Here is a 22910-nt window from a genome sequence, read left to right as displayed (position 1 = left end):
TTGTATTTTAAGAATAATGACTAAAAGGATTTCACCCCAAATACAGTATAAATGTGTGACCGGTGTTAGTTATAATGTAGTGTCAACCCACTAACAGAGGGGGGCGGGACTAAACATTCCAGGGTGAAGGAGAAAGGTCTTTAAGAAAGCCTCCTAAAGGTGGGCGGAGCAAAGTGCCTTTGTGTGTCAAGGGGTATAAAACAGGAGGGTATGGGGTTTTTGGGCGCCAGAGCTCTCCATGAATAAAAATACAGATAATACTTGCTGGTTGTGGACCTTGAATCATTTTACGATTAAAACCAGAGCCTTACAACCTCCGGTAATGATTCAAGCTTAGGTTGAATTAGAGATAGAAATTCTCGTAACAAACCCTCTGATTGTTCAGTTGGATCCTCTTCCTGTTTTATGATGCTTTGGGGTTTAGTCTGCTTCAAGTCAACAAAAACAACCAGTAACAACCTCTTTCAATACTTTATTAATGTGGAAGAATATTCAAACTTTAAAAACATCTTTAACATTTAATAAACCTTCTGGAAGTTTGTACAAGAGGAAGGAGGAATAATGTTGGAGAGAAAAAAAAAGACATTTAAAAACAGGTAAAATGAGGAAGAGGAAAGGTAGAGAAGAGCCTGTACAGGATACCGTCTGTCAGCACGGTCAGTTTCACATCTCACCCAACACCCAGTGCACTACATTGGATAGGGCATCAATTCAGACAAACATCCAGGGTGAGACAGACAGACAGACGGGGTGAGAGACAGGCAGGCAGGGTGAGAGACAGACAGGCAGACAGGCAGACAGGGTGAGACAGACAGACAGACGGGGTGAGAGACAGGCAGGCAGGGTGAGAGACAGGCAGACAGACAGGGTGAGACAGACAGACAGACGGGGTGAGAGACAGACAGACGGGGTGAGAGACAGGCAGGCAGGGTGAGAGACAGGCAGACAGACAGGGTGAGACAGACAGACAGACGGGGTGAGAGACAGACAGGCAGGGTGAGAGACAGACAGGCAGGGTGAGAGACAGACAGGGTGAGAGACAGGCAGACAGACAGACGGGGTGAGAGACAGGCAGACAGGGTGAGAGAGAGACAGGCAGACAGGCAGGGTGAGACTGATCACCTGTGTGACTACAATAAGACGGCGTTTCAACATTACAGAGACCGTCGGTAGATCCAGCGTCCTGACATCACAACAACCTGAACACCCCTCCATCCAGCACTCTGATTGGCCAGCAGACAGCGGGGAAGTGGATAAACAGCCTGCCTCCTCCTGTGTGCTGTGATAGGCTGCGGGCCAGAGAGGAGGGTGATTGGTTAGCGGGGCGTGGAGGACTTGCAGGCCAGCAGTTTCTCCACCATCAGCCGAGCGTATCTCATCCTGCTGGCCAGCTCCTTACAGCAGCCAAACTCCTCAATCAGAGACATCTTATAGGTCCGGAACTCTCTCTTCTCGTCGATGAAGGACACCGCACCCATCAGAGGACACAGGATCAACTTGGTGTGGTCCTATAGAAGAGAGGGGACATAGATAAGACTAAACTCACACTGGGTGGAGACAGAGACACAGAGAGCGAGAGCCAGAGAGAGAGACAGAGACAGAGACAGAGAGACAGAGAGACAGAGAGACAGAGAGGGGAGAGAGGGGAGAGAGGGGAGAGAGAGGAGAGAGACAGAGAGCGAGAGAGAGAGAAACAGAGCGAGAGAGAGAGAGAGAGCGAGAGAGAGAGAAACAGAGCGAGAGAGAGAGAGAGAGCGAGAGAGAGAGAAACAGAGAGCGAGAGCGAGAGAGAGAGAGAGAGAGAGACAGAGAGAGAGAGAGAGAGAGAGCGAGAGACAGAGAGCGAGAGACAGAGAGCGAGAGACAGAGAGAGAGAGAGAGAGAGAGAGAGAGAGAGAGAGAGAGAGAGACAGAGAGAGAGACAGAGGAGGAGAACCTGGAAGAAGTTGATCTGCACGGTGCCGTTGGTGAGGTGGAGGACGATGGCTGACTTGGTTCTGAACCAGTGGCTGAGGTAGGGCAGGCGGGCCAGCTCGTCTCCGTCACGAGGCGTGATGTTGGCGCCCGCCTTCAGAAGGTGCTCCGACATGTAGTTACGGAAGTACTTCAACAACGTGATCTAGGGAGGGCAGAGGTCAGGGGTCACAGGTCAGCTAGGTTCTAACCCTTTAACAGACATGTAGTTAAAGTACTTCAACAACGTGATCTAGGGAGGGCAGAGGTCAGGGGTCACAGGTCAGCTAGGTTCTAACCCTTAACAGACATGTAGTTACGGAAGTACTTCAACAACGTGATCTAGGGAGGGCAGAGGTCAGGGGTCACAGGTCAGCTAGGTTCTAACCCTTTAACAGACATGTAGTTACGGAAGTACTTCAACAACGTGATCTAGGGAGGGCAGAGGTCAGGGGTCACAGGTCAGCTAGGTTCTAACCCTTTAACAGACATGTAGTTACGGAAGTACTTCAACAACGTGATCTAGGGAGGGAAGAGGTCAGGGGTCACAGGTCAGCTAGGTTCTAACCCTTTAACAGACATGTAGTTACGGAAGTACTTCAACAACGTGCTCTAGGGAGGGCAGAGGTCAGGGGTCACAGGTCAGCTAGGTTCTAACCCTTTAACAGACATGTAGTTACGGAAGTACTTCAACAACGTGCTCTAGGGAGGGCAGAGGTCAGGGGTCACAGGTCAGCTAGGTTCTAACCCTTTAACAGACATGTAGTTACGGAAGTACTTCAACAACGTGCTCTAGGGAGGGCAGAGGTCAGGGGTCACAGGTCAGCTAGGTTCTAACCCTTTAACAGACATGTAGTTACGGAAGTACTTCAACAACGTGCTCTAGGGAGGGCAGAGGTCAGGGGTCACAGGTCAGCTAGGTTCTAACCCTTTAACAGACATGTAGTTACGGAAGTACTTCAACAACGTGCTCTAGGGAGGGCAGAGGTCACAGGTCAGCTAGGTTCTAACCCTTTCAACAACGTGCTCTAGGGAGGGCAGAGGTCAGGGGTCACAGGTCAGCTAGGTTCTAACCCTTTAACAGACATGTAGTTACGGAAGTACTTCAACAACGTGATCTAGGGAGGGCAGAGGTCAGGGGTCACAGGTCAGCTAGGTTCTAACCCTTTAACAGACATGTAGTTACGGAAGTACTTCAACAACGTGATCTAGGGAGGGCAGAGGTCAGAGGTCACAGGTCAGCTAGGTTCTAACCCTTTAACAGACATGTAGTTAAAGTACTTCAACAACGTGCTCTAGGGAGGGCAGAGGTCAGGGGTCACAGGTCAGCTAGGTTCTAACCCTTTCAACAACGTACTCTAGGGAGGGCAGAGGTCACAGGTCAGCTAGGTTCTAAGCCTTTCAACAACGTACTCTAGGGAGGGCAGAGGTCACAGGTCAGCTAGGTTCTAAGCCTTTAACAGACATGTAGTTAAATAAATACTTCAACAACGTGCTCTAGGGAGGGCAGAGGTCAGGGGTTACAGGTCAGCTAGGTTCTAACCCTTTAACAGACATGTAGTTACGGAAGTACTTCAACAACGTGATCTAGGGAGGGCAGAGGTCAGGGGTCAGCTAGGTTCTAACCCTTTCAACAACGTGATCTAGGGAGGGCAGAGGTCAGGGGTTACAGGTCAGCTAGGTTCTAACCCTTTAACAGACATGTAGTTACGGAAGTACTTCAACAACGTGATCTAGGGAGGGCAGAGGTCAGGGGTCACAGGTCAGCTAGGTTCTAACCCTTTAACAGACATGTAGTTACGGAAGTACTTCAACAACGTGATCTAGGGAGGGCAGAGGTCAGGGGTCACAGGTCAGCTAGGTTCTAACCCTTTAACAGACATGTAGTTAAAGTACTTCAACAACGTGCTCTAGGGAGGGCAGAGGTCAGGGGTCACAGGTCAGCTAGGTTCTAACCCTTTCAACAACGTACTCTAGGGAGGGCAGAGGTCACAGGTCAGCTAGGTTCTAAGCCTTTCAACAACGTACTCTAGGGAGGGCAGAGGTCACAGGTCAGCTAGGTTCTAAGCCTTTAACAGACATGTAGTTAAATAAATACTTCAACAACGTGCTCTAGGGAGGGCAGAGGTCAGGGGTTACAGGTCAGCTAGGTTCTAACCCTTTAACAGACATGTAGTTACGGAAGTACTTCAACAACGTGATCTAGGGAGGGCAGAGGTCACAGGTCAGCTAGGTTCTAACCCTTTCAACAACGTGCTCTAGGGAGGGCAGAGGTCAGGGGTCACAGGTCAGCTAGGTTCTAACCCTTTAACAGACATGTAGTTACGGAAGTACTTCAACAACGTGATCTAGGGAGGGCAGAGGTCAGGGGTCACAGGTCAGCTAGGTTCTAACCCTTTAACAGACATGTAGTTACGGAAGTACTTCAACAACGTGATCTAGGGAGGGCAGAGGTCAGGGGTCACAGGTCAGCTAGGTTCTAACCCTTTAACAGACATGTAGTTACGGAAGTACTTCAACAACGTGATCTAGGGAGGGCAGAGGTCAGGGGTCACAGGTCAGCTAGGTTCTAACCCTTTAACAGACATGTAGTTACGGAAGTACTTCAACAACGTGATCTAGGGAGGGCAGAGGTCAGGGGTCACAGGTCAGCTAGGTTCTAACCCTTTCAACAACGTGCTCTAGGGAGGGCAGAGGTCAGGGGTCACAGGTCAGCTAGGTTCTAACCCTTTAACAGACATGTAGTTACGGAAGTACTTCAACAACGTGATCTAGGGAGGGCAGAGGTCAGGGGTCACAGGTCAGCTAGGTTCTAACCCTTTAACAGACATGTAGTTACGGAAGTACTTCAACAACGTGATCTAGGGAGGGCAGAGGTCAGAGGTCACAGGTCAGCTAGGTTCTAACCCTTTAACAGACATGTAGTTAAAGTACTTCAACAACGTGCTCTAGGGAGGGCAGAGGTCAGGGGTCACAGGTCAGCTAGGTTCTAACCCTTTCAACAACGTACTCTAGGGAGGGCAGAGGTCACAGGTCAGCTAGGTTCTAAGCCTTTCAACAACGTACTCTAGGGAGGGCAGAGGTCACAGGTCAGCTAGGTTCTAAGCCTTTAACAGACATGTAGTTAAATAAATACTTCAACAACGTGCTCTAGGGAGGGCAGAGGTCAGGGGTTACAGGTCAGCTAGGTTCTAACCCTTTAACAGACATGTAGTTACGGAAGTACTTCAACAACGTGATCTAGGGAGGGCAGAGGTCAGGGGTCAGCTAGGTTCTAACCCTTTCAACAACGTGATCTAGGGAGGGCAGAGGTCAGGGGTTACAGGTCAGCTAGGTTCTAACCCTTTAACAGACATGTAGTTACGGAAGTACTTCAACAACGTGATCTAGGGAGGGCAGAGGTCAGGGGTCACAGGTCAGCTAGGTTCTAACCCTTTAACAGACATGTAGTTACGGAAGTACTTCAACAACGTGATCTAGGGAGGGCAGAGGTCAGGGGTCACAGGTCAGCTAGGTTCTAACCCTTTAACAGACATGTAGTTAAAGTACTTCAACAACGTGCTCTAGGGAGGGCAGAGGTCAGGGGTCACAGGTCAGCTAGGTTCTAACCCTTTCAACAACGTACTCTAGGGAGGGCAGAGGTCACAGGTCAGCTAGGTTCTAAGCCTTTCAACAACGTACTCTAGGGAGGGCAGAGGTCACAGGTCAGCTAGGTTCTAAGCCTTTAACAGACATGTAGTTAAATAAATACTTCAACAACGTGCTCTAGGGAGGGCAGAGGTCAGGGGTTACAGGTCAGCTAGGTTCTAACCCTTTAACAGACATGTAGTTACGGAAGTACTTCAACAACGTGATCTAGGGAGGGCAGAGGTCACAGGTCAGCTAGGTTCTAACCCTTTCAACAACGTGCTCTAGGGAGGGCAGAGGTCAGGGGTCACAGGTCAGCTAGGTTCTAACCCTTTAACAGACATGTAGTTACGGAAGTACTTCAACAACGTGATCTAGGGAGGGCAGAGGTCAGGGGTCACAGGTCAGCTAGGTTCTAACCCTTTAACAGACATGTAGTTACGGAAGTACTTCAACAACGTGATCTAGGGAGGGCAGAGGTCAGGGGTCACAGGTCAGCTAGGTTCTAACCCTTTAACAGACATGTAGTTACGGAAGTACTTCAACAACGTGATCTAGGGAGGGCAGAGGTCAGGGGTCACAGGTCAGCTAGGTTCTAACCCTTTAACAGACATGTAGTTACGGAAGTACTTCAACAACGTGATCTAGGGAGGGCAGAGGTCAGGGGTCACAGGTCAGCTAGGTTCTAACCCTTTCAACAACGTGCTCTAGGGAGGGCAGAGGTCAGGGGTCACAGGTCAGCTAGGTTCTAACCCTTTCAACAACGTGATCTAGGGAGGGATGACCAGAGGCCAAGGACATTCTCCCAACGCTATCTGAACGTTAGCCCGATGCTAGCCACAGCCATAGAGAACCCCTAGCAGCGATCGCTAACCTTCTTGGATAGCGTCGCTGGGTAGGAGCGGACGCTGAGGTAGCTCTCAGCAGCCATCTTGTCGATGTACTGAAGACTGTCTCCGTCAGCGTACATGATCATCCTGGTACAGTCGTTAAACAACACCCCGACGCTGTTGTCACACAGCTGGTAGCCTGGAAGAGAGGTCGCGCCCCGACACGCCGTTCAGTGGGGATCACAGTGACATAGGGTTTACAGCACAGTGACATAGGGTTTACAGCACAGAGACATAGGGTTTACAGCACAGTGACATAGGGTTTACAGCACAGTGACATAGGGTTTACAGCACAGTGACATAGGGTTTACAGCACAGTGACATAGGGTTTACAGCACAGTGACATAGGGTTTACAGCACAGTGACATAGGGTTTACAGCACAGTGACATAGGGTTTACAGCACAGTGACATAGGGTTTACAGCACAGTGACATAGGGTTTACAGCACAGTGACATAGGGTTTACAGCACAGTGACATAGGGTTTACAGCACAGTGACATAGGGTTTACAGCACAGTGACATAGGGTTTACAGCACATTGACACAGGGTTTACAGCACATTGACACAGGGTTTACAGCACATTGACACAGGGTTTACAGCACATTGACACAGGGTTTAGATAGTGACATAGGGTTTACAGCACAGTGACATAGGGTTTACAGCACATTGACATAGGGTTTAGATAGTGACATAGGGTTTACAGCACAGTGACATAGGGTTTACAGCACAGTGACATAGGGTTTAGATAGTGACATAGGGTTTACAGCACAGTGACATAGGGTTTAGATAGTGACATAGGGTTTACAGCACATTGACATAGGGTTTACAGCACAGTGACATAGGGTTTACAGCACAGTGACATAGGGTTTACAGCACATTGACACAGGGTTTACAGCACATTGACACAGGGTTTAGATAGTGACATAGGGTTTACAGCACAGTGACATAGGGTTTACAGCACATTGACATAGGGTTTAGATAGTGACATAGGGTTTAGATAGTGACATAGGGTTTACGGCACAGTGACATAGGGTTTAGATAGTGACATAGGGTTTACAGCACAGTGACATAGGGTTTAGATAGTGACATAGGGTTTACAGCACAGTGACATGGGGTTTACAGCACATTGACATAGGGTTTAGATAGTGACATAGGGTTTACAGCACAGTGACATAGGGTTTACAGCACATTGACATAGGGTTTAGATAGTGACATAGGGTTTACAGCACATTGACATAGGGTTTACAGCACAGTGACATAGGGTTTAGATAGTGACATAGGGTTTACAGCACAGTGACATAGGGTTTACAGCACAGTGACATAGGGTTTACAGCACATTGACATAGGGTTTAGATAGTGACATAGGGTTTACAGCACAGTGACATAGGGTATAGAGAGTGACATAGGGTGTAGAGAGTGACAGAGGGTGTAGAGAGTGACAGAGGGTGTAGATGGTGACAGAGGGTGTAGAGAGTGACAGAGGGTGTAGAGAGTGACAGAGGGTGTAGAGAGTGACAGAGGGTGTAGAGAGTGACAGAGGGTGTAGAGAGTGACAGAGGGTGTAGAGAGTGACAGAGGGTGTAGATGGTGACAGAGGGTGTAGAGAGTGACAGAGGGTGTAGAGAGTGACAGAGGGTGTAGAGAGTGACAGAGGGTGTAGAGAGTGACAGAGGGTGTAGAGAGTGACAGAGGATTTCATTCTTCTTACCCAGTCCATATTTGTCGCTGTAGTCGACCCACTTGCTGATCCAGAAGATGGGGACACAGGCTGGGTCCTCTGCCTCCTCTGGAAACACAGGGGTTAGACGTCAGGGGGGGAGAGGAACCCTGATACCTTTAGTTAAGGTTTCTGTGTACAGCACGTCATAACTAACAGAGGTCAATATGCTGGGATGTGTGCTACCCCATGGGAATGACTCCTCTCTCTGAGGGCTTGGTAGTGTGGATGTGTCCTACCCCATGGGAATGACTCCTCTCTCTGAGGGCTTGGTAGTGTGGATGTGTCCTACCCCATGGGAATGACTCCTCTCTCTGAGGGCTTGGTAGTGTGGATGTCTGCTACCCCATGGGAATGACTCCTCTCTCTGAGGGCTTGGTAGTGTGGATGTCTGCTACCCCATGGGAATGACTCCTCTCTGAGGGCTTGGTAGTGTGGATGTGTCCTACCCCATGGGAATGACTCCTCTCTCTGAGGGCTTGGTAGTGTGGATGTGTCCTACCCCATGGGAATGACTCCTCTCTCTGAGGGCTTGGTAGTGTGGATGTGTCCTACCCCATGGGAATGACTCCTCTCTCTGAGGGCTTGGTAGTGTGGATGTCTGCTACCCCATGGGAATGACTCCTCTCTCTGAGGGCTTGGTAGTGTGGATGTGTCCTACCCCATGGGAATGACTCCTCTCTCTGAGGGCTTGGTAGTGTGGATGTGTCCTACCCCATGGGAATGACTCCTCTCTCTGAGGGCTTGGTAGTGTGGATGTCTGCTACCCCATGGGAATGACTCCTCTCTCTGAGGGCTTGGTAGTGTGGATGTGTCCTACCCCATGGGAATGACTCCTCTCTCTGAGGGCTTGGTAGTGTGGATGTGTCCTACCCCATGGGAATGACTCCTCTCTCTGAGGGCTTGGTAGTGTGGATGTGTCCTACCCCATGGGAATGACTCCTCTCTCTGAGGGCTTGGTAGTGTGGATGTGTCCTACCCCATGGGAATGACTCCTCTCTCTGAGGGCTTGGTAGTGTGGATGTCTGCTACCCCATGGGAATGACTCCTCTCTCTGAGGGCTTGGTAGTGTGGATGTCTGCTACCCCATGGGAATGACTCCTCTCTCTGAGGGCTTGGTAGTGTGGATGTCTGCTACCCCATGGGAATGACTCCTCTCTCTGAGGGCTTGGTAGTGTGGATGTCTGCTACCCCATGGGAATGACTCCTCTCTCTGAGGGCTTGGTAGTGTGGATGTCTCCTACCCCATGGGAATGACTCCTCTCTCTGAGGGCTTGGTAGTGTGGATGTGTCCTACCCCATGGGAATGACTCCTCTCTCTGAGGGCTTGGTAGTGTGGATGTCTGCTACCCCATGGGAATGACTCCTCTCTCTGAGGGCTTGGTAGTGTGGATGTGTCCTACCCCATGGGAATGACTCCTCTCTCTGAGGGCTTGGTAGTGTGGATGTCTGCTACCCCATGGGAATGACTCCTCTCTCTGAGGGCTTGGTAGTGTGGATGTCTGCTACCCCATGGGAATGACTCCTCTCTCTGAGGGCTTGGTAGTGTGGATGTGTCCTACCCCATGGGAATGACTCCTCTCTCTGAGGGCTTGGTAGTGTGGATGTCTGCTACCCCATGGGAATGACTCCTCTCTCTGAGGGCTTGGTAGTGTGGATGTGTCCTACCCCATGGGAATGACTCCTCTCTCTGAGGGCTTGGTAGTGTGGATGTCTGCTACCCCATGGGAATGACTCCTCTCTCTGAGGGCTTGGTAGTGTGGATGTCTGCTACCCCATGGGAATGACTCCTCTCTCTGAGGGCTTGGTAGTGTGGATGTCTGCTACCCCATGGGAATGACTCCTCTCTCTGAGGGCTTGGTAGTGTGGATGTGTCCTACCCCATGGGAATGACTCCTCTCTCTGAGGGCTTGGTAGTGTGGATGTGTCCTACCCCATGGGAATGACTCCTCTCTCTGAGGGCTTGGTAGTGTGGATGTCTGCTACCCCATGGGAATGACTCCTCTCTCTGAGGGCTTGGTAGTGTGGATGTGTCCTACCCCATGGGAATGACTCCTCTCTCTGAGGGCTTGGTAGTGTGGATGTCTGCTACCCCATGGGAATGACTCCTCTCTCTGAGGGCTTGGTAGTGTGGATGTGTCCTACCCCATGGGAATGACTCCTCTCTCTGAGGGCTTGGTAGTGTGGATGTGTCCTACCCCATGGGAATGACTCCTCTCTCTGAGGGCTTGGTAGTGTGGATGTCTGCTACCCCATGGGAATGACTCCTCTCTGAGGGCTTGGTAGTGTGGATGTGTCCTACCCCATGGGAATGACTCCTCTCTCTGAGGGCTTGGTAGTGTGGATGTGTCCTACCCCATGGGAATGACTCCTCTCTCTGAGGGCTTGGTAGTGTGGATGTGTCCTACCCCATGGGAATGACTCCTCTCTCTGAGGGCTTGGTAGTGTGGATGTCTGCTACCCCATGGGAATGACTCCTCTCTCTGAGGGCTTGGTAGTGTGGATGTGTCCTACCCCATGGGAATGACTCCTCTCTCTGAGGGCTTGGTAGTGTGGATGTGTCCTACCCCATGGGAATGACTCCTCTCTCTGAGGGCTTGGTAGTGTGGATGTCTGCTACCCCATGGGAATGACTCCTCTCTCTGAGGGCTTGGTAGTGTGGGTGTCTGCTACCCCATGGGAATGACTCCTCTCTCTGAGGGCTTGGTAGTGTGGATGTCTGCTACCCCATGGGAATGACTCCTCTCTCTGAGGGCTTGGTAGTGTGGATGTGTCCTACCCCATGGGAATGACTCCTCTCTCTGAGGGCTTGGTAGTGTGGATGTCTGCTACCCCATGGGAATGACTCCTCTCTCTGAGGGCTTGGTAGTGTGGATGTCTGCTACCCCATGGGAATGACTCCTCTCTCTGAGGGCTTGGTAGTGTGGATGTGTCCTACCCCATGGGAATGACTCCTCTCTCTGAGGGCTTGGTAGTGTGGATGTGTCCTACCCCATGGGAATGACTCCTCTCTCTGAGGGCTTGGTAGTGTGGATGTCTGCTACCCCATGGGAATGACTCCTCTCTCTGAGGGCTTGGTAGTGTGGATGTGTCCTACCCCATGGGAATGACTCCTCTCTCTGAGGGCTTGGTAGTGTGGATGTGTCCTACCCCATGGGAATGACTCCTCTCTCTGAGGGCTTGGTAGTGTGGATGTCTGCTACCCCATGGGAATGACTCCTCTCTCTGAGGGCTTGGTAGTGTGGATGTCTGCTACCCCATGGGAATGACTCCTCTCTCTGAGGGCTTGGTAGTGTGGATGTGTGTCGTACCCATGTAAGTATGTGTGTGTGTCGTACCCATGTAAGTGTGTGTGTGTCGTACCCATTCGTATGAGTCCTCTCTCTGAGGGCTTGGCAGTGTGTGTGTGTGTGTGTATGTCTCGTACCCATTCGTATGAGTCCTCTCTCGGAGGGCTTGGCAGTGTGGATGTGTGTCGTACCCATGTAAGTGTGTGTCGTACCCATTCGTATGAGTCCTCTCTCTGAGGGCTTGGCAGTGTGTGTGTCGTACCCATGTAAGTGAGTGTGTGTGTCGTACCCATTCGTATGAGTCCTCTCTCGGAGGGCTTGGCAGCGTTGCAGGTGTTGAGTTGCAGCAGCATGTCACTCAGGTGGCAATCTGTGGCCTCTGGAATCTCTCGGTGCAGTGGCTCATCTTTCTGTTCCACATTCTCTGTCCCTGCTGAAGAGAGAGACCAACACTAGACCCCCGCTGAAGAGAGAACCCAACACTAGACCCCCGCTGAAGAGAGACCAACACTAGACCCCCGCTGGAGAGAGAGAGAGAGACCAACACTAGACCCCCGCTGAAGAGAGAGACCAACACTAGACCCCCGCTGAAGAGAGAGACCAACACTAGACCCCCGCTGAAGAGAGAGAGAGAGACCAACACTAGACCTACGCTGAAGAGAGACCAACACTAGACCCCCGCTGAAGAGAGAGACCAACACTAGACCCCCGCTGAAGAGAGAGAGAGAGACCAACACTAGACCTCCGCTGAAGAGAGACCAACACTAGACCCCCGCTGAAGAGAGAGACCAACACTAGACCCCCGCTGAAGAGAGAGAGAGACCAACACTAGACCCCCGCTGAAGAGAGAGAGAGACCAACACTAGACCCCCGCTGAAGAGAGAGAGAGAGACCAACACTAGACCCCCGCTGAAGAGAGAGACCAACACTAGACCCCCGCTGAAGAGAGAGAGAGAGACCAACACTAGACCTCCGCTGAAGAGAGACCAACACTAGACCCCCGCTGAAGAGAGAGAGAGACCAACACTAGACCCCCGCTGAAGAGAGAGAGAGACCAACACTAGACCCCCGCTGAAGAGAGAGAGAGACCAACACTAGACCCCCGCTGAAGAGAGAGAGACCAACACTAGACCCCCGCTGAAGAGAGAGAGAGACCAACACTAGACCCCCGCTGAAGAGAGAGAGAGACCAACACTAGACCCCCGCTGAAGAGAGAGACCAACACTAGACCCCCGCTGAAGAGAGAGACCAACACTAGACCCCCGCTGAAGAGAGAGACCAACACTAGACCCCCGCTGAAGAGAGAGACCAACACTAGACCCCCGCTGGAGAGAGAGACCAACACTAGACCCCCGCTGAAGAGAGAGACCAACACTAGACCCCCGCTGAAGAGAGAGACCAACACTAGACCCCCGCTGAAGAGAGAGACCAACACTAGACCCCCGCTGAAGAGAGAGAGAGAGACCAACACTAGACCCCCGCTGAAGAGAGAGAGAGAGACCAACACTAGACCCCCGCTGAAGAGAGAGAGAGACCAACACTAGACCCCCGCTGAAGAGAGAGAGAGACCAACACTAGACCCCCGCTGAAGAGAGAGAGAGAGACCAACACTAGACCCCCGCTGAAGAGAGAGAGAGACCAACACTAGACCCCCGCTGAAGAGAGAGAGAGACCAACACTAGACCCCCGCTGAAGAGAGAGAGAGAGACCAACACTAGACCCCCGCTGAAGAGAGAGAGAGACCAACACTAGACCCCCGCTGAAGAGAGAGAGAGAACCCAACACTAGACCCCCGCTGGGGGGAGAGAGAGAGAGACCAACACTAGACCCCCGCTGAAGAGAGAGAGAGACCAACACTAGACCCCCGCTGAAGAGAGAGAGAGACCAACACTAGACCCCCGCTGAAGAGAGAGAGAGAACCCAACACTAGACCCCCGCTGGAGAGAGAGAGAGAACCCAACACTAGACCCCCGCTGAAGAGAGAGAGAGACCAACACTAGACCCCCGCTGGAGAGAGAGAGAGAGAGGGAGAGACCAACAGTAGACCCCCGCTGAAGAGAGAGAGACCAACACTAGACCCCCGCTGAAGAGAGAGAGAGAGAGAGACAAACACTAGACCCCCACTGAAGAGAGAGACCAACACTAGACCCCAGCTGAAGAGAGAGACCAACACTAGACCCCCGCTGAAGAGAGAGAGAGACCAACACTAGACCCCCGCTGAAGAGAGAGAGAGACCAACACTAGACCCCCGCTGAAGAGAGAGAGACCAACACTAGACCCCCGCTGGAGAGAGAGAGAGACCAACACTAGACCCCCGCTGAAGAGAGAGACCAACACTAGACCCCCGCTGGAGACAGAGACCAACACTAGACCCCCGCTGAAGAGAGAGAGACCAACACTAGACCCCCGCTGAAGAGAAAGAGAGAGACCAACACTAGACCCCCGCTGAAGAGAAAGAGAGAGACCAACACTAGACCCCCGCTGAAGAGAAAGAGAGAGACCAACACTAGACCCCCGCTGAAGAGAGACCAACACTAGACCCCCGCTGAAGAGAGACCAACACTAGACCCCCGCTGGAGAGAGAGACCAACACTAGACCCCCGCTGAAGAGAGAGAGAGACCAACACTAGACCCCCGCTGAAGAGAGAGAGAGACCAACACTAGACCCCCGCTGAAGAGAGAGAGAGAGAGAGAGAGACCAACACTAGACCCCCGCTGAAGAGAGAGAGACCAACACTAGACCCCCGCTGGAGAGAGAGAGAGACCAACACTAGACCCCCGCTGAAGAGAAAGAGAGAGACCAACACTAGACCCCCGCTGAAGAGAAAGAGAGAGACCAACACTAGACCCCCGCTGAAGAGAAAGAGAGAGACCAACACTAGACCCCCGCTGAAGAGAGAGAGAGACCAACACTAGACCCCCGCTGAAGAGAGACCAACACTAGACCCCCGCTGGAGAGAGAGACCAACACTAGACCCCCGCTGGAGAGAGAGACCAACACTAGACCCCCGCTGAAGAGAGAGAGAGACCAACACTAGACCCCCGCTGAAGAGAGAGAGAGAGAGAGAGAGAGAGACCAACACTAGACCCCCGCTGGAGAGAGACCAACACTAGACCCCCGCTGAAGAGAGACCAACACTAGACCCCGCTGAAGAGAGAGACCAACACTAGACCCCCGCTGAAGAGAGAGAGAGAGAGACCAACACTAGACCCCCGCTGGAGAGAGAGAGAGAGACCAACACTAGACCCCCGCTGAAGAGAGAGACCAACACTAGACCCCCCGCTGAAGAGAGAGAGAGACCAACACTAGACCCCCGCTGAAGAGAGACCAACACTAGACCCCCGCTGAAGAGAGAGAGAACAACACTAGACCCCCGCTGAAGAGAGAGACCAACACTAGACCCCCGCTGGAGAGAGAGAGAGAGACCAACACTAGACCCCCGCTGAAGAGAGACCAACACTAGACCCCCGCTGGAGAGAGAGAGAGAGACCAACACTAGACCCCCGCTGAAGAGAAAGAGAGAGACCAACACTAGACCCCCGCTGAAGAGAGAGAGAGACCAACACTAGACCCCCGCTGGAGAGAGAGACCAACACTAGACCCCCGCTGAAGAGAGAGAGAGACCAACACTAGACCCCCGCTGGAGAGAGAGACCAACACTAGACCCCCGCTGAAGAGAGACCAACATTAGACCCCCGCTGGAGAGAAAGAGAGAGACCAACACTAGACCCCCGCTGAAGAGAAAGAGAGAGACCAACACTAGACCCCCGCTGAAGAGAGAGAGAGACCAACACTAGACCCCCGCTGGAGAGAGAGACCAACACTAGACCCCCGCTGGAGAGAGAGACCAACACTAGACCCCCGCTGAAGAGAGAGAGAGACCAACACTAGACCCCCGCTGGAGAGAGAGAGAGACCAACACTAGACCCCCGCTGGAGAGAGAGACCAACACTAGACCCCCGCTGAAGAGAGAGACCAACACTAGACCCCCGCTGAAGAGAGAGACCAACACTAGACCCCCGCTGAAGAGAGAGACCAACACTAGACCCCCGCTGAAGAGAGAGACCAACACTAGACCCCCGCTGAAGAGAGACCAACACTAGACCCCCGCTGAAGAGAGAGACCAACACTAGACCCCCGCTGAAGAGAGAGACCAACACTAGACCCCCGCTGGAGAGAGAGAGAGAGAGACCAACACTAGACCCCTGCTGGAGAGAGAGAGAGAGAGACCAACACTAGACCCCCGCTGGAGAGAGAGAGAGACCAACACTAGACCCCCGCTGAAGAGAGAGAGAGAGAGACCAACACTAGACCCCCGCTGGAGAGAGAGAGAGAGAGACCAACACTAGACCCGCGCTGAAGAGAGAGAGAGAGAGACCAACACTAGACCCCCGCTGGAGAGAGAGAGAGAGAGACCAACACTAGACCCGCGCTGAAGAGAGAGAGAGAGAGACCAACACTAGACCCCCGCTGGAGAGAGAGAGAGACCAACACTAGACCCCCGCTGAAGAGAGAGAGACCAACACTAGACCCCCGCTGGAGAGAGAGATAGACCAACACTAGACCCCCGCTGGAGAGAGAGAGAGAGAGACCAACACTAGACCCCCGCTGAAGAGAGAGAGAGACCAACACTAGACCCCCGCTGGAGAGAGAGAGAGAGAGAGAGAGACCAACACTAGACCCCCGCTGAAGAGAGAGAGAGACCAACACTAGACCATACAGTGTTCTATGTAGTGTGTATCCATCCATCTATCTAACCTTGGTTGTTGAGAGCGGTGAGTGGGCGTCTCTGGCTGGGCTCCAGAGAGGAGGGGGCGATGGAGAAGCGTGGGGGCACGGTGAGGCAGGTGGTGGGGAGGCGCAGGGGGATGTACCCCCCCGTGAAGAACTCATCAGTTTGCAGCTGGGAGACGGTGGGACGCTGGGCCGGGTCGGCATGGAGCATCCGCTTGATCAGAGACGCTGCCACTGGGTTGATTTGCTGCAGACAGACAGAGACGGGGAATAAAAGGGGGAGAGACGTTAGTGACAAAACTGACATAAGCATGGATGACCTTTGAACTATTAAAAGGTACTTTACACCGTCATGAATGTGTTAGTCCACCCAGGGGGATAGCTTAGTGGTGTAGTAGTAGTAGTATGTGGTGTTAGTCCACCCAGGGGGATAGCTTAGTGGTGTAGTAGTAGTAGTAGTAGTATGTGGTGTTAGTCCACCCAGGGGGATAGCTTAGTGGTGTAGTAGTAGTATGTGGTGTTAGTCCACCCAGGGGGATAGCTTAGTGGTGTAGTAGTAGTAGTAGTATGTGGTGTTAGTCCACCCAGGGGGATAGCTTAGTGGTGTAGTAGTAGTAGTATGTGGTGTTAGTCCACCCAGGGGGATACCTTAGTGGTGTAGTAGTAGTATGTGGTGTTAGTCCAACCAGGGGAATAGCTTAGTGGTGTAGTAGTAGTATGTGGTGTTAGTCCACCCAGGGGGATAGCTTAGTGGTGTAGTAGTAGTATGTGGTGTTAGTCCACCCAGGGGGATAGCTTAGTGGTGTAGTAGTAGTAGTATGTGGTGTTAGTCCACCCAGGGGGATAGCTTAGTGGTGTAGTAGTAGTGTGTGGTGTTAGTCCACCCAGGGGGATAGCTTAGTGGTGTAGTAGTAGTATGTGGTGTTAGTCCACCCAGGGGGATAGCTTAGTGGTGTAGTAGTAGTAGTATGTGGTGTTAGTCCACTCAGGGGGATAGCTTAGTGGTGTAGTAGTAGTAGTAGTATGTGGTGTTAGTCCACCCAGGGGGATAGCTTAGTGGTGTAGTAGTAGTAGTAGTATGTGGTGTTAGTCCACCCAGGGGGATAGCTTAGTGGTGTAGTAGTAGTAGTATGTGGTGTTAGTCCACCCAGGGGGATAGCTTAGTGGTGTAGTAGTAGTAGTAGTAGTATGTGGTGTTAGTCCACCCAGGGGGATAGCTTAGTGGTGTAGTAGTAGTAGTAGTAGTATGTGGTGTTAGTCCACCCAGGGGGATAGCTTAGTGGTGTAGTAGTAGTAGTAGTAGTATGTGGTGTTAGTCCACCCAGGGGGATAGCTTAGTGGTGTAGTAGTAGTAGTAGTATGTGGTGTTAGTCCACCCAGGGGGATAGCTTAGTGGTGTAGTAGTAGTAGTAGTATGTGGTGTTAGTCCACCCAGGGGGATAGCTTAGTGGTGTAGTAGTAGTAGTATGTGGTGTTAGTCCACCCAGGGGGATAGCTTAGTGGTGTAGTAGTAGTAGTATGTGGTGTTAGTCCACCCAGGGGGATAGCTTAGTGGTGTAGTAGTAGTAGTATGTGGTGTTAGTCCACCCAGGGGGATAGCTTAGTGGTGTAGTAGTAGTAGTAGTAGTAGTAGTAGTAGTAGTAGTAGTAGTAGTAGTAGTAGTAGTAGTAGTAGTATGTGGTGTTAGTCCACCCAGGGGGATAGCTTAGTGGTGTAGTAGTAGTAGTAGTATGTGGTGTTAGTCCACCCAGGGGGATAGCTTAGTGGTGTAGTAGTAGTAGTAGTAGTATGTGGTGTTAGTCCACCCAGGGGGATAGCTTAGTGGTGTAGTAGTAGTAGTAGTATGTGGTGTTAGTCCACCCAGGGGGATAGCTTAGTGGTGTAGTAGTAGTATGTGGTGTTAGTCCACCCAGGGAGATAGCTTAGTGGTGTAGTAGTAGTAGTAGTAGTAGTATGTGGTGTTAGTCCACCCAGGGGGATAGCTTAGTGGTGTAGTAGTAGTAGTATGTGGTGTTAGTCCACCCAGGGGGATATCTTAGTGGTGTAGTAGTAGTAGTATGTGGTGTTAGTCCACCCAGGGGGATAGCTTAGTGGTGTAGTAGTAGTAGTATGTGGTGTTAGTCCACCCAGGGGGATAGCTTAGTGGTGTAGTAGTAGTAGTATGTGGTGTTAGTCCACCCAGGGGGATAGCTTAGTGGTGTAGTAGTAGTAGTATGTGGTGTTAGTCCACCCAGGGGGATAGCTTAGTGGTGTAGTAGTAGTAGTATGTGGTGTTAGTCCACCCAGGGGGATAGCTTAGTGGTGTAGTAGTAGTAGTATGTGGTGTTAGTCCACCCAGGGGGATAGCTTAGTGGTGTAGTAGTAGTAGTATGTTGTGTTAGTCCACCCAGGGGGATAGCTTAGTGGTGTAGTAGTAGTAGTATGTGGTGTTAGTCCACCCAGGGGGATAGCTTAGTGGTGTAGTAGTAGTAGTATGTGGTGTTAGTCCACCCAGGGGGATAGCTTAGTGGTGTAGTAGTAGTAGTATGTGGTGTTAGTCCACCCAGGGGGATAGCTTAGTGGTGTAGTAGTAGTAGTATGTGGTGTTAGTCCACCCAGAGGGATAGCTTAGTGGTGTAGTAGTAGTAGTATGTGGTGTTAGTCCACCCAGGGGGATATCTTAGTGGTGTAGTAGTAGTAGTATGTGGTGTTAGTCCACCCAGGGGGATAGCTTAGTGGTGTAGTAGTAGTAGTAGTAGTATGTGGTGTTAGTCCACCCAGGGGGATAGTTTAGTGGTGTAGTAGTAGTAGTATGTGGTGTTAGTCCACCCAGAGGGATAGCTTAGTGGTGTAGTAGTAGTAGTAGTAGTATGTGGTGTTAGTCCACCCAGGGGGATAGCTTAGTGGTGTAGTAGTAGTAGTATGTGGTGTTAGTCCACCCAGGGGGATAGCTTAGTGGTGTAGTAGTAGTAGTATGTGGTGTTAGTCCACCCAGGGGGATAGCTTAGTGGTGTAGTAGTAGTAGTAGTAGTATGTGGTGTTAGTCCACCCAGGGGGATAGCTTAGTGGTGTAGTAGTAGTAGTAGTAGTATGTGGTGTTAGTCCACCCAGGGGGATAGCTTAGTGGTGTAGTAGTATGTGGTGTTAGTCCACCCAGGGGGATAGCTTAGTGGTGTAGTAGTAGTAGTATGTGGTGTTAGTCCACCCAGGGGGATAGCTTAGTGGTGTAGTAGTAGTAGTAGTATGTGGTGTTAGTCCACCCAGGGGGATAGCTTAGTGGTGTAGTAGTATGTGGTGTTAGTCCACCCAGGGGGATAGCTTAGTGGTGTAGTAGTAGTAGTAGTATGTGGTGTTAGTCCACCCAGGGGGATAGCTTAGTGGTGTAGTAGTAGTAGTAGTAGTATGTGGTGTTAGTCCACCCAGGGGGATAGCTTAGTGGCGTAGTAGTAGTAGTAGTAGTAGTAGTATGTGGTGTTAGTCCACCCAGGGGGATAGCTTAGTGGTGTAGTAGTAGTATGTGGTGTTAGTCCACCCAGGGGGATAGCTTAGTGGTGTAGTAGTAGTAGTAGTATGTGGTGTTAGTCCACCCAGGGGGATAGCTTAGTGGTGTAGTAGTAGTAGTAGTATGTGGTGTTAGTCCACCCAGGGGGATAGCTTAGTGGTGTAGTAGTAGTAGTATGTGGTGTTAGTCCACCCAGGGGGATAGCTTAGTGGTGTAGTAGTGGTGTAGTAGTGTATGTGGTGTTAGTCCACCCAGGGGGATAGCTTAGTAGTGTAGTAGTAGTATGTGGTGTTAGTCCACCCAGGGGGATAGCTTAGTGGTGTATGTGGTGTAGTAGTAGTAGTGTATGTGGTGTAGTAGTAGTGGTGTATGTGGTGTTAGCTCACCCAGGGGATTGTGTAGTTGTTCTTTTTGATACGGTTGTAGGTCTCCTTCAGACAAGACGTCTCAAATGGAGGTTTACCAACCAGCAGAGTGTACCTGAGAGAGAGAGAGAGAGAGAGAGATCAAGACTTAAAATCCAGACCACTACTGGGGATCCAGATAAAGTATTGAAAGTATGTTGAGGTGATGAGTGTGTGTCATCTCTGGTGCAGGGCTGAAAATGGCAGGTGGTCCACCAGCCAGTAGCAAGTAGATGAAAACCCACCAGCCAGTAGCAAGTAGATGAAAACCTACCAGCCAGTGGCAAGTAGATGAAAACCCACCAGCCAGTGGCAAGTAGATGAAAACCCACCAGCCAGTGGCAAGTAGATGAAAACCCACCAGCCAGTGGCAAGTAGATGAAAACCCACCAGCCAGTCGGATGTTTTACCAGCCCACTGTGTGTCATTACATACATAAAAAAATAACATGTTTTGGAACGTTTCTAAAAACAACAACAAGTGTATTAGTAAGAAGTAACGTGATATCGCTCAATTGAATTTCTTGTGACCAGAAATACTTTGAAAACAGATGCTGCAGCATTTTTCTATGCCCAACTCGCATATGTGCTCATACATGTCTTTTTAATGCACTAACGTAATGATCGCACTGCAAATTGACCACCCGCCAACTCGGCTGGTGAAACATACATCTTTACCCGCCAATACCTAAAATCTACCCGCGGTTTGGCAGGTGTTCATTTCATGCCCCCGTCAGTCTGTCTGTGCATCGTCTGCGGTTCCACTTACAGGATACACCCCAGAGACCAGACGTCGACCTCGAAGCTGTGTCCTTTCTTACAGAGAACCTCCGGGGCGATGTAGTTAGGCGTTCCACACAGAGTCTTCTTACGCTCGCCGTCAAATTCTATCTTAGTGGCCAGGCCAAAGTCACCTGTGGGAGATGCGAGACAGGTGTTTAGACAAGGTGCTGTACAGAGGCGCTGGTGTGTTTATAGAGTGTGTCTTGCCAAACTCTTCGTGTTGTGAGACCATAGTCACCGTGGAGAAGTGAAGAACCGGACCGCCAAGTGTGTGGTGTACATGGTCGGCAGGTAGCTTAGTGGGTAAGAGCGTTGTGCCAGTAACCGAAAGGTCGCTGGTTCTAATCCCCGAGCCGACTAGGTGAAAAATCTGTCGATGTGCCCTTAAGCAAGGCACTTAACCCTAATTGCTCATGTAAGTCGCTCTGGATAAGAGCGTCTGCTAAATAATGTAATTTATTTTTTTATTTTGTACATTCTGGAGTGTGTCGCACACAGAGTGCGTGTGAACCTACCTATCTTGACATCCATGTCGTCACTGAGGAAGATGTTTCCTAGTTTCAGGTCTCTGTGTATCACTCTGTTGTTGTGGAGGTACTGGCAGCCTTTAACCAGCTGCATCATGTAGTAGCGGGCCTCTGGCTCGGTCACCGCCTTCCGACGCTTATGCAGCTCCAACAGAGACTGGGGACAGAACACGGGGGGTTAACGACTATTTTATATAGCTAGGTTAACTTGTATTCTTAGGGTTTACTTCTGAATGTCTGATTGGGGAGACATGTACTTAGCCTAAAGTTGTCATGCCAAGAAACCAGCTTTCAGTACAGTTTGCACAAAATCATCAAAAGGGCTAACTACTACTTTTAAGTGCAAAGTTGTAAATAACTTTCATTCAAAAGCACAAAGCTATAAACCTAGTTATTTATGCAATGCTAGTCAGTCAACTTGTGGGCAAGCTGTGGTTAACAACAAAGTATTGTCAAATCAAGTAACTAGCCATGTTGACCGGTGGATTTCCTTTCCTAGATTAGGAAATGGTTAGCTAGCTACAGTAACTAGCAAAATACGTTGTTAGCAAAGACAACTTACCTAAGTAATCAGTCAACAAATCCACTCACCCTTCGCCTGCAGATTTCCAAAACCACATAAACGAAGTCGTCGTCCTCGAAAAAGCCGTGAAATCCCACGACGTGCGGGTTGTCGAGACTCTTGTGAATGGCGATTTCGGAAGTCATCTTCTCCCTCTGGTGAGGCTTGAGAATCATGGATTTGGGGACGACTTTACCGGCGAACACCTCTTTGGTGTCCATGTCTGTGATTTCGTAGCATTTGGCGAACCCTCCCTTACCGAGAAATCTTCCCCGAGTGTACCTTTTCATTGTCCGGGGATCCACAAGGATATCTGGGATCTCTTTGAGAGGTGCCGATTTGGGGTCAACATGCGTCGACGGATTCGCCGCCTTGGCTACCGGTGCACTCATATTGATGTAAACGTGCTCTTCAGTTTACGAAGGCAGAAAATAAGAAACAAGTTTGACAATCTAAAAACGACAATTTAAAAGAAATAAAAATGCAAAAAGTTTGGCTACCTACCTCACTACCATCCACCTTCGAGCAAACCACTGAATTCAAATCAAAACCCAACCATTCAGGTGCCCCAAAGTTAACAAACTGTTTTGCTTAAAATAAGCCGTGAACGTGTAGCGTACACGATTGCCCAAGAACCGATAGATTTGACCAAATATAATTTAATAGTAGTGGCAAAAAAATAATAATGATAAATTTGTTTCCCCGCTGTTATTTGCTCTTCGTTTAACAACAGCGTCGACTAGCTAGCTGCAAGTTTAAATGCTGCTCTGTTCGTTAGAACCGCCTGTGATTGGTCCTCCCGATTTGAATTCCAGCAAAGCAGCATGGGAAGGTTGAACCAAAATGGGCCAATTACCGACCGGGAAGTTCAAATCCGCAGCGCCGATTGGTCAAAACCCTGTAGCTAACGCTACGTTCCTTAAACACGGACCAATCACCGA

General features: G+C 50.6%; 1 protein-coding gene across 3 annotated transcripts; it reads right to left on the bottom strand.

The window, feature by feature from the left end:
- Positions 1–453: 453 nt before the first annotated feature.
- LOC311118979 (serine/threonine-protein kinase PLK1-like) lies at positions 454–22710 on the bottom strand. Of its 3 annotated transcripts, XM_084193727.1 has the most exons (11): positions 22474–22710; positions 21999–22378; positions 21396–21564; positions 20867–21011; positions 20081–20174; positions 16237–16459; positions 11767–11910; positions 8179–8256; positions 6455–6609; positions 1937–2119; positions 454–1508 (listed from the first exon to the last, which is right to left on the bottom strand). In XM_084193727.1, exons 2-11 carry the CDS (start codon positions 22359–22361, stop codon positions 1317–1319), a joined length of 1746 nt encoding a protein of 581 aa, XP_084049853.1. In that variant the 5' UTR covers positions 22362–22378; positions 22474–22710; the 3' UTR covers positions 454–1316. The 3 variants fall into 3 exon arrangements, with proteins under 3 accessions (XP_084049853.1, XP_084049852.1, XP_084049854.1); XM_084193726.1 differs by having other exon boundaries at positions 21999–22710; XM_084193728.1 differs by lacking the exon at positions 22474–22710 and having other exon boundaries at positions 11767–11907; positions 21999–22451.
- Positions 22711–22910: the final 200 nt, after the last annotated feature.

The sequence above is a fragment of the Coregonus lavaretus genome (assembly GCF_964263955.1).
Source record: "Coregonus lavaretus genome assembly, contig: HAP1_SCAFFOLD_1433, whole genome shotgun sequence".
Lineage (NCBI taxonomy): Eukaryota > Metazoa > Chordata > Actinopteri > Salmoniformes > Salmonidae > Coregonus > Coregonus lavaretus.
The sequence above is the reverse complement of the archived record's forward strand: the minus strand, read 5'-3'. Positions and strand labels throughout refer to the sequence as shown.